General features: G+C 37.6%; 1 protein-coding gene across 2 annotated transcripts in view; it reads left to right on the top strand.

Moving 5' to 3' along the window:
* The window catches only part of LOC121856049 (S-adenosylmethionine decarboxylase proenzyme-like), a 46,048-nt gene extending 34,305 nt beyond the window's left edge, over positions 1 to 11,743 (top strand). Inside the window, exons 4-10 of one of the 2 annotated variants that reach the window (XM_042351326.1) lie at positions 883 to 985; positions 2,842 to 2,962; positions 6,000 to 6,120; positions 7,650 to 7,748; positions 7,974 to 7,991; positions 10,680 to 10,835; positions 11,330 to 11,743. In XM_042351326.1, the coding sequence (XP_042207260.1) occupies positions 883 to 985; positions 2,842 to 2,962; positions 6,000 to 6,120; positions 7,650 to 7,748; positions 7,974 to 7,991; positions 10,680 to 10,835; positions 11,330 to 11,470 (759 nt within the window). In that variant the 3' untranslated portion in view covers positions 11,471 to 11,743. The remainder of the gene's footprint in view (positions 1 to 882; positions 986 to 2,841; positions 2,963 to 5,999; positions 6,121 to 7,649; positions 7,749 to 7,973; positions 7,992 to 10,679; positions 10,836 to 11,329) is intronic. The other variant, XM_042351327.1, reaches the window with a different exon arrangement.
* The last annotated feature ends 315 nt before the right edge of the window (positions 11,744 to 12,058 follow it).

Raw genomic sequence — 12,058 nt, 5'->3', positions numbered from 1 at the left:
ACTGTAGAGATACCAAGTATCCTTTTTTAATTTTTCCATACTCATAACAACAGCACCAAAGTACTTTATGACCCAATTTTATGAATTTATCATTGAAAACCAAAATCGTTGAAGACCAAAATATATGATTAAATTAGCAATGCATTTAACTTATTATCATGATTTAAAGGTTTTACCATACCTCAGTACAGTACTGTATGTAGTATTTTATAATCTGTTGGTAGAAAAGAGGCCTTACAGGCAGCCATAAAATTCTTTGTTTAGGTTGAACTGGGTAAGTGGCAGTCCTACTGCAGCCTGACCCCCAGGGGTGACAGTTGTGGCTGGCCATATTGAGCCATAAAGTACAGCACAGCGTGTGGCATGATCCCACGCTCCCCTGGGGGGGGCACCAGGCTCCCGGGGCTGAAATCTGGCAGAAGTGCAGGCAATGCTCGGCGCACCGTGCATCATGCTGGATGTAAAGCTTTCTGGCGGGCTGCACATGCTTGGAGAAACAATTTTATTTAAAAACCCTCACATTTAAAACCATTGCAGAATTCACGAACTCTTTTTGATTAGTAAAGTATAACTGGAATTTATAATAAAAAATACAATTAGGATACCTTTCCAGGGTGATTTTAAACTCCCTTTGTAAGTCAAGGTATTCTAATCCATCTCCAGGCGTGTGTCATAGCGCTAGTTCCCTGATGTCACAACTTTGGGTGGGAGCCAGTACAGGACGGTCAATGTACCCTGTTTTGTGCCCCAAAGTATCGCATGAAGATCCTTTTATTCACGTAACAGAGTTCATGGCCTATCCTGGGTTGGAAGTCGACACCCCCATTGCTGTTGACATCACTGTCTTTTTCAGAGCTTAATTGTAGTTGTTGCCCCTAACAGGACCTGTACTACTCGAGGAAGAATTTCAAGCGACCTGAGCTGCAAGTGTCTCCTCACCGGACATTTGAAGAAGAAGCCTCGATCTTGGACCAATTTTTCCCAGGTAAGAAAATGCAGAAGTAAAATTTTTTCTCTCATAAGTCACTCAAATATCTGGCCTTAACCCCATTAGTATGAAGGTTCTCTTTGTGCTGAATAAAATCGTCTGCTGTTAGCCAAATAAAGTACAGTGGGGTATGCTATAACGAATCTAATTGGTTCTAGAACCTTGTTCGTTATAGGATTAATCCATTCCAGGCCCCCAAATTTAACCACTTAACACTGAAAAATATAATATAAAATTGTAAAAATTTTAAAAAAGTGCATAAATATGCATCTAAACCCCTGAAATAAAGAATATCATTAATACTTGTAATAAAAAAACAATAAATTAGTAAAAAAAAAAAAAAATTAAATAATGTTCGTTGTAGGAGTTTCGTTCGTTATAGCATTCTCAATTTTATAGGTAAAACCGTTCGTTATAGGAATATTCGTAGTAGGATCCGTTCGTTATAGCATACCCCACTGTACAGTGATCCCTCAGTTAACGAGCGCCTAGGTTAACGGGATTTCGGTTAACGATTTACCTTCCATAAGATTCTTAACTTCGGTTAACGAGCAATCCCACGATTAACGAGTTTTTTACGAGCCGACCTAAACATGTTTTCGCTTGCATTTGGAGGTCCACCAGCTGTAGTATTAGTCCGCCAATACAGTAATCGGTTTTAGGGCTTAAATTCCTTACTATTTTAGTAAATATCAAGAAGTTTATACTATTATATATATAATTTTAAAAGTTTAATATTAAATTTTTTACTCATTTTAACAATTATTGAACATAATTGAAGGTAAGGAAACTAGTTTCATGCGCGCCATCCAGCCTGGCAACACGCCAAACAGGCGCCAGTCTCTCTGTCTTTTCAGTGGAGGTAACATCTTGCTTGAGACTTTCTTCAACTAAGGCTTTTTTTCTATGTTTGCAAGCAAATTATTGGTCATTTTGAAATTTATTTTACATATTGACAATATATAATGTAGTGCAGTGTTGATTTAAAGAAAATAATCTTGAATTACACCAAAAGAACTAAAATTTTATGGGTGAAATGGCGCCATGGGGTGACTTCTCTTCCACCCCAAAGCCTTCTCTTCTCCCTTCTCCTCCACCCCCATTCTAATTCCCATCATCATCATCATCCAGGAGCCTTCTACATACACACCTCAAAGTAAGTGTACTTTTCTACCTTTTTTGTTGAATTTAGGCAATTTTCAGTGCGCTGGAACCAATTACCCCAAAACCCATTGAAACAATGGTATCGGTTAACGAGTTTTTCGGTTAATGAGCAACCTGCTGTAACGGATTGTGCTCGTTAACCGAGGGACCACTGTAATAAAAGTGCTGGAGTGTCCCAAATCAGGTGGCTAGGGTGTAATACATTTAGCCCCTGGTGGTTGGCATCACATTATAGATACAGGTATACCTCTTAGAATGTTTTTTTTTTAATCTCATTGGTCAGGAGGAAACTTTTATTTTTATATATAAACAATATTAGTGAAGTCTATGCAATGATTCAAAAGTCATCAATTCATGTTGATAATGGTGTAGGACAGTACCACAGCTACACTCTTAATGTATCTTATTTTCATGATACTACACCCTGTGGAATTTTTATTTTTATCTGTTCAACCTGTATTTCATATGTGTATATAATCCCAGACTTTCAGAGCAAAAAAACAAACAAAAACAAACAAACACATGCACACAAAAATTGATGTCTTTCAAATGTTTACTCAATCACAGGTCAAGTGTTTCACATTGATGTCACTGATTTTATGATGTGAAATTCTTTTAGTGTTATTTTATTGGAAATGTTGTTGGTTTAATGAAAATATCTTAAATTTTTCTTTTGGTGTTTTTGGCAGGTGGTCGAGCATATTGCATGGGTAGTGTGAACCGTGCTGATTGTTGGTACTTGTACACGGTGTCACCTGGTCGTCCACGGTACCGTCCCAATGCAGCTCGCCATAACCTCCCTCATAATCGGTAAGTTTATATCGGTGATTAATTTGTAAAATTAGAAGTGGTGAAACTCTAGTGAGTGAGAAATAGATGTTGCAAAGTAGATGACTGAGCCTGCAGAACTGGCAAGGCACTAAGTATTGCCAAGGCCTGTACAGTATACTGAAGGCAGTATTTATTGACATGTGATTATATTTACAATTTACTCATGCAATATAAAAGTACTGGAACACTGTTCTGGTGTATTCCAGCTCCTACAGTATTAAGCTCTGGTTTATATAATTTTCAAAGGTCTATGATGGTGGCCCATGATATAGCTCACAGTCTCACATGACTGCTATTTTGCTTTTCTTGTGAACACAGCAACAGTACTACACACAACGCTATCTTTTCAACCATTTCTGGATATGTCAGTTATAAGAGAAAGGATTTCTAAGCGACATGGATATTGCCATTCAAGGCAGATTGACCACCAGGGCAAGTTAGTTACCCATGTAAACAAGTCTCTGCTTCACATGATCATAGAGAACAAAACCTCTTGACTATACTGGCCACGTCCACCTTATCGGAGGTCTGCCATGCTTTTAAAGCTCCATTTTCTGTTCTGCCTTCATTCCTGCTGTTGGTTACAGAACTACACTACTGTATTATAAGTTGAATCACCAATTATATTAATGGGTAGTACTGAACACATATTAACAGTAGCCATGCAGTCACTTATACTGCCTTGGTAATGTAGTGAATATCATGTCGGTGTACTAGTCTGGCACACTGAATGGGTTTCTGTGACAGTTTGGGTCAAACTATGGAATAGAAAATTTTGACCTATGTGAATCTCCACCAAACTAACACGCTACTTAGTGTATCAGGAGGGCCCCTTCATGTAGTCATATTTTCTACTTCTATACAAGATTCCTTAAACAATCAACTGAATTGTTTTTGTGATAAAGACCTGTATTTTGGAATGGAAATATTTTTTTCTTCAGGATCAGGAGACAAAGTTTAAAGAACACTGGCCAATAAAGCCTTCAGGATAGTAACCATAAAGAGAGAAGTGTTAGCAAGGGAAGTGAACCGTGAAAGATATTAGTTCCATTTTCTCCTGTGAAGAATGGAATTCTTTCACCTTGTGGGTTGTCAGTTATAGAAGAAACTAGTTCTCTGCCAGATGGGACACGGATGTATTTGGGAAGGGGATATACATTGCCAAGTTATATGCCACCTGGTGGGTATTCTTTAAAGTTCAATAATTGGTAATATGAATCTGTTTGGAGGCACTTCAATGTTATACAGTATCCCACTTCAGTTTTGTAGTTGTAGGTGAATTTTTTAAATGTAGTACAGTGCTTTCCAAGAAAGGATCTTGCTGGAAGTTACTAAGTATATTGTAAAGGTAACATTGACCATTCATTTTTTAGACACCATTGTGAGGGATCTGTCATAAAAGGAATTTATTAGCTTATCTCTTTTTATTTATTTTTTATTATCCCTATTGTTTGGGGAGATTCTTCGTTCCCTAAAGATGGTTTTGATTCTTGGAATCTGTAGGAACCTCTGTTGAAGAGTTTGTAGATCATATTTTTCTTGGGTGCAATGCTGTTAACTCGTTGCAATGTCTTGGGTATTTATTAGTGAGAACTCGGAGCATCATGCTCGGATGAAACAAAACGTGTTTTTGTTTCTTGTTTGCCAACTCTCTCTTTTACAGGTACTGTAATGGGTAATATTCTGTGGATTTGGCATCCTGTGTACTGTCGACTTGTAACACTCGTCTTGCCTGCGGCTTGTGACACTCGTCTTGCCTGCGGTGCCCACCGTTTCTGTGCGGATATCGGTCACACTAGAATAACCCGTTATAGTACATCCTTCTTTCCTCACACAGCCAAACTGTGGAATGGTCTGCCTTCTTCTGTGTTTCCATACTCCTACAATCTGTCTCGCTTTTTAAGCTTGTTTTCTGGCATCCTCGCGGTGTAGATTAATACAGTCTTTTTCTCTTCTATTTTTAATTTCTTATCCCCCCCCCCACCCCCTAGGCACCGTTGTGGGTCCTGTACCCGGGTGGGCTATTCCCCGTGAAAAAAAAAATTGGGATTGTAGACAGGTTAAAGTTTGTTAAATAAATCAGACAGCTAATGTTAGGTCAGCTCACTCCTTTTCTGTCTGTCTTTTATGTTTTGAATCTGTATACCGTAGTGGTTTCATCACTCCCTGTATCCAGTTCAGCATTGACATGTATATGTGTTTAGCTGAAATCCTTCATATATGTGATCCAAGGTGATTGTTTATTCATTGGCCTTACTTTTGTTTTTTCATTTGTTTATTCATTGGCCTTACTTTTGTTTTTTCATTGATGTTGGTTCACCAAACATAATTGGGGACTTTAATGAGGGTGTTTAAATGTTGTTACCGGAACAGACCTTTTGTGAAATTGGACTGCATGGCACTCGGAGGCCTTTAGTGTTAGTTTTTTTACCCTCCGTTCTGGGATCAAGGATGCAAGTTTTACTAATAATAAGAATTTATAAATCCATCCTCCCATCTCTGTACTAACTGACTTTAACATACACAAATCACCTGATAAACTGCATGGATTGGGTGGTTCATACTCCACCCTCCTTTTGGGCTCTGATAAAAACTGGAAATTGGGAATTAATTTGGCTTCTCATTTTCCAACTTGCTTGGCAGGTTCTTTAATTTCACTCAGAGATACGGTGTTACTTGGCCTAGTTGTTTACTGGATCTCTGTTTTGTTCTTTTACACAAGTGGAGGGTTCTGGTAACACCCAGGTTAAATCTGTAAACTTGTTGATGCAGTATATGAGTTGCCAACCCATGCTTGCTTGTAAAATAGGACTTCAAGATCCATGCCCTCAGTTCTTGTCATTAAAATACTCTAGTCTTGTTTTCTGCTCATCATTTTTTGGTAACTGAATGCAAGGTGAGGTAACTAGTTGTATTACCCCCCCCCCCCCTTAAATTTATGAGTACTCTTGCAGTACTGTATTCTAAAGAGAATCTTGAAGCAGTACACCTAAGTGATATATTATGACTTTGACAGGATTGGCAAGATACACCGTGAACCTGATCAGACACTGGAGGTATTGATGATGGATCTGGACCCTGAGAAAATGAAATGGTTCTACAAGAATATTTGTCCAACTGCTGCTGAGGCCACCAAGGTGAGTCCTGTACGAGTTGTGTTTTATAATTAGATCTGTAAAGAAGTTCAGGATTTAACAGAACATGTGAAAATTTATGAGATTTAATAGTTTTGGGCATGAATATTTCTCTGAATTCTCATACTGTACTGTATTAATTAATGAAATATGTGGAATATTTGGGAATCTCTATAACCAGTGCTTCAAGTAATCAGCAGTGTCAAAGCAGAGAAGTTATTTTACCTGGTTATGCTGTATATATTTTTTATGTACACACGCTTCAAAAAGTATCTTTACAAAGGGTTTAGTGAATTTGCTTAATTAATGAAGAGATTATATTAATGAATTAGTAGCTCAACTACATTGAGGGCTACCCAAGATTCCATTGAGGGCTATCACAAGATTCCATTGAGGGCTATCACAAGATTCCATTGAGGGCTATCACAAGATTCCATTGAAGGCTATTGCAAGATTCTCACATAAAATTTTCTTCATTATTTAAGCAAATACACAGACATTTGTAAACTTCTCATGATCTTAAATAACGATAAATAGTTTATTGTTATAAAAATGTAACCTTTGGATAGTTGAATATTTTTCCTGGCAGCGATACAGCCAAAAATAGATCCACCAATCACCATCCCCATTACTTACAGCCTTACTTAACCAAGTATTGCCAGGTAAAATTGCAAGTACAAGAGCCAGGGTGTGGTTGGTGCTTCGTTGGTTGACTGTACATGATGCAGTACACCTCCTGGTGTACTGAGGGATCAACAAGGTAACTTGTGAGCAATTAGTCCAATGGAACCCAGTTTCAGTTACCTTGCTTCTCCTCCCTAGTTGTAGATTGGACTTGAAAGAAGATTGCAGTCATGGGTGAGGTTTCCATTCCTCAAAGACAGTCGGATTCATCATCATTTCTTATATCATAAGTATGTCAGAGGCATTGGAGAACTTTCTAGACCTACCTAGGTGATTTTTCAGGTGGAACAGAATTGGTGGGAAGGTTGCATGCTGCACATTTGTCTTAATTGTTGCTGTCCCTCTTCCTGAATTACCTGTAGAGGAACTCGCCCAATGGGGCAAGGATGTGAATCTTTTCCTCAACTAAAATATTCTTGGGACCCATGGGGACTGTTCTTTGAGAGAAAAATTCAGATTAATATGGCAATGTGTGAGTGTGTGTGGTTTTTTTTTTTTTTTTCTTTTCTTTTTTTTTATATATCAAAATGCAGCAGGAACTGATGCAACAACTCCAGGAGACAGCTGAACACACAATTCATGCAGGGATCTTGTGCACAGAAGTCTGAGGAACCACTGAGTTGGTAGAAAAAAAAATTGCTTCATTCAATTTGATGGGCAGTAACCAGGCTCTAATTTGCTTAAAAGTGCCTTTAATTATATAACTGGGATCAATATTACTTTTGAACACTGTACGTATATGATTTAGGTAATAAGATAAAGATTGCATTTCTCAAGAGATGGTTATCTCTTTCAGGTATATGTTATAATTATGTGGTGTCATGTTAAAACTACCTAACATCTTCCAGAAATCTGGCATTGATCGACTGATCCCTGAAATGATGATTGATGACTACCAGTTTGAGCCCTGTGGGTATTCCATGAATGGCTTGATGCGCAGTGTGCCTGTAAGTACTAATTTTCTAGATGAAAATTCTTTTTATTATCCAAAGCACTGTACATAAAAAATAATGTTTCCTGCATATCCATATGGAAGGCATGGATCTTTCACTTTGACTGACTGCTTCAATCACTCAGAAAGTGTGCACCTGTATACCCAACAATAATCTTTCATGATGTGAAATCATTTTGAAGGCATTGTAAACTAATTCAGGTTATTCTTTGTTTCTCAGAGTTCCAGGAAAGGTTATGTAAGTACTTCTTGCAAAATCTTTTCTTAATACTAATTTATTTAATTTTTTTTTTCTTTTATAGCTTTATGTTCTCTGCATTATATTGAGCCACAGTTAGCCAGAGGTTGAACACAATTTCCTCGAAACACAGCAAATAATATTGTATTATGTAAGTCACTGATAGAAAATGATTCAAATCGCCTTTTTCTCTTGAGTTTTTCTGAAATTTTACTTTATTAATAAATGATTCCAAATAAAAAGATATCAGAACGAGAATTCATCATAGTATTACTGTATTGTGTAATTTTACTGCTGATGAACAGTCGCAGCATTATAAAAGAAATGTGTTTCAGACTGAGAAGCTTAGCTTTACCTTTTGCAAGTTTAAGGAAGACTGACTGACCTGTAGTGAGAGAGTTTTAAAAGAAACTAAATATTAATCATTATGATTAATTGCTTTATGGCATAACATGAAAAAATATGGTAAACTCTCAGTTTTTATTTACTCATTTAATATATACTGTATATATTTTTCTAAAATCTTGAAATTTAGCATACTGTATTTTGGACTGATGCAATGGCAGGTAACTGAATATACAGTGTACAGACTAACTAAACCGTGAACATTAGGAGAAAACATTGGCATGGTCTTCCAATATAATGGCTACTGGATGGGTAGACACATCCCAAACCTGTATATACTGTAGCTAAAACAACTATCTGTGCAGGTGTGGGTCGATATGCTCTGAAATCTTACGTGCAACAAGTGACAGCCCTCATATACCAAAATTTATTGTCCATGGTCTCATATTATTTCCCACAAAGTATGCACAGATAATTGTTTTAGCTACTGTACAGTAGACTTACTTGTAAATTATATCAGGTTATTGTGTTATAAAGGCAGAACAGCTTTAAAGTTATTGGCATCCTTTGTTAAAACCTATACAGTATATTTGAGTTACTAATATGTGACAAAGCTACAATGCTTGTGAAAGATCTTTATACAGTTCTCTATGACATGACTGGATTTAAAAAAGATTTGGAACTATGAGCCAAGCTTTGAGTCGTAGTTTATTAACACATGATACGAAGCGACAAATGTTTGGGAGAGAAACTCTATCATTCTCATTAAACCTACAATTCTGGGTGCACTGAAGGTACATACAGCAGCAGTACAGAATACTGCAAATGGTTATGAGAAAAAATTTTTTCCTTCATTCTGCATATAAAATGGAGCAACAGTTTTTAATAGTTCCAAGTCATATTCTGAGATGCAGCAGGAATAAGTTTACCAGATACTGTATAAAACTAAAGTCCAATAATTATCATAAAAAAAAATTACCACTATCAGAAGAATGAGAAAATTTTTACTGAGAACTAGTGTCTACTTCCTGCAGTACTACGGTGCACCAGTTAATGACAGACTTGAGTACAGTAGCCTATCCAGTTATATTTAGTATTCGGGTAATTGTATTGTATGTGTAGGCACTGTAAAAATATTGTATGAAGTTAAATAACGTTCACTTATCGTTTGAGGCGTACACAAATGGTAATTTACTGTACTTGTATTTTTGCCTCCATTTTCCTGCATATGTTTAATTCATTATTCCATTTATACAAACATATCCACTCTGGGCTATCTGAAATGCACCACTTTCTCCATTCTCTATTCACTCAAGCTAATATTCACTACTTTCTTAGGTTTCTCGAAGTACTGTACACTTTTCCAAACTCGATCAGTAACTTGTCTCCTGAAACACTACCCCCGGTAATTAAAACAGTGTCCTCTACAAACAGTATTTGACTCGCCGCCCATTTAATGATTTAGGATACACCATAAAAATATCAACACTATATCCTGTACCAAAAATCTGAACTCCAAGTGAATTTATAAAGAATTTTATTTGTTGATTAAGTACAGGTGTAGTTATATTTTGTTTATTTTTATTTTTAGCCTTGAACATGTTGCTAATCATTTGTTGATATAATTATGTACAGTAATACCTCGCTTTATGCGGTCATTTGAACCCACGGAGGCCCGGGTAAGGCGGGAAACGCGTAACGTGAACAACAGAACATATGGGATTAATTGAAATAGAGACTGGGCCGACCCCCAAATTCCACTTTTTCAGACACAATACCTACGTTGTAGTAAAAATAACTTCTTAATTTTATGATGGTACGCACACACAATTAATAATTAAGAGAAATATCAATAATATTAGGTTTTTTAACACTTACATTAGTAGAAAAGATGGCTGGGCACACTACATTAGTAGAAAAGATGGCGGGTTGGTTCCGAGGCAGAGGGCAGATTATTGGCCCTCACCTGTATCACTTGTATCAATTGTATCACTATCCACCACAGAGGCTTGCAGGGCCTCTTTGTCAAACCCCTCAAAGTCCATATAAGTCCATATCCTCACTATCACTGACTTGGGCTGGCTGTGGTGGGTGAAGAACTCGGTAATGTTTTGATGACTGGGCGACCTTGTGCGTATCCTGCCCGCGCCGCTTCCCGCGTATATGAGTAGATGCACCGCGTAAAGTGAACATTCCGGTTCTGGCGGGGTATCGCATAAATGTAGAAACGCGTAAATAAAAACCGCGTAAAGCGGGGTATTACTGTATATTATTTTTGTGATTGGTTCCTGAATTCACAACCATAAACACTGGATTTTTTATTTTATTTATTTTTTGTTGCAGGGAGGCTACATGACGATCCACATCACCCCGGAACCAGAGTTCTCTTATGTGTCCTTCGAAACCAACGTTCCCCAGAAATCATACAAAGATCTCATTGCTCGTGTTGTTGCTACCTTTGGGCCGAAGCAGTTTGTGTTGACCTTCTTCACCAGTGTGGTATGTACAGTATTTTTTTGTGCTTGTGTGTTTTGTATGAAAGATATATATTACTTTGCACATGGATGCATATCTCTCGTGGGCGTGCATCTACATTAATGAATGTATACATGTTTTTTCTGTATGTTTGCACCTTAGGCTTGGGTTTGCTTCCCATATCAAATCCCAATGACCGACAGTAAGTAAATTGTACCTGAAGGGGCGCATTATGTGAAAAGGTTTGGGAACCACTGCATCAGAGTATTGAAATGGTATTGCCACAAATTTTATGGTTTCTTGTGTAAATAAGCACTGCACCAACCACTGCTCGGCCGTGAATTATGAGTATTTGATCGCGAAATTTAAAAAAGTAGTAATAGAGACACCCACAAATTTAAGAACTTGAATTAGTATTTTGTGTATTATCACGACTCCACCACACTTCCATGATTGCTTATGTAACATAGATCTACTTTTACTATTTTTTCATTGATGTTAATTTTTTCTTTGAACAGGAGAGTGGTGCAAGTATTGGCATAGAAGATGACAGTTGCAGCGTGCCTCAGTACTCCGATTATGATGTTGATGATATTCAGATCTGCCGCCTCCAGGGGTATGACTTGACTTATGCCCTCTACAATAGGTTCCCAAGTTAGGGAATCGTCCCCCAAGGTGGGCAGTTTGAGACTCTCTTGACAACAAGCACAAAATCAGGAAAGGAATCCCCAACTGAACACCTCACTCAGGTTGTTGACTATATCATTGTAAAGTCAAAGCAGAATAAGGAAGAGCTGAGGTGTTCAAAAGGGAGAAAAAATTCACAATTGAAGTGCTATATGTATGTATTGTCAAGGGGATGCCAACTGCTCCAATATTTCCTCCATTTTATCTTTCTTGGGATAGTTATCCCTACTATAGGTAGACTAGCAGTAGTGCAGAAATCAGCTGAATATTCCAAGAAAAATATTACTTACAACATTGCCACATATAGGCATTTACCTGTTAACAATTCTGGGAAAGTTTATAACATAAGCTGGAGTCATTTCCATGCTTTTGTGAAGTTGGACTCTCTGCCATGTATGGCTTTTGAGTCAAAGACATCCTGCCACCTGCTTAGAATTTTCCTCTGGTGGCGGGATGCGTACTCCTGAGTTGGCCTTGAGAAGCAGTCTTCTTGATCAGCATATAACCACTCTTGTGGCAGAAACAGCCACCCCATCCACTCAGGATGGTTCTCCCTTCAC

This window comes from Homarus americanus, unplaced genomic scaffold, assembly GCF_018991925.1.
Source record: "Homarus americanus isolate GMGI-L3 unplaced genomic scaffold, GMGI_Hamer_2.0 scaffold19117, whole genome shotgun sequence".
Classification (NCBI taxonomy): domain Eukaryota; kingdom Metazoa; phylum Arthropoda; class Malacostraca; order Decapoda; family Nephropidae; genus Homarus; species Homarus americanus.
This window is presented reverse-complemented; position numbering and strand designations above follow the sequence as displayed.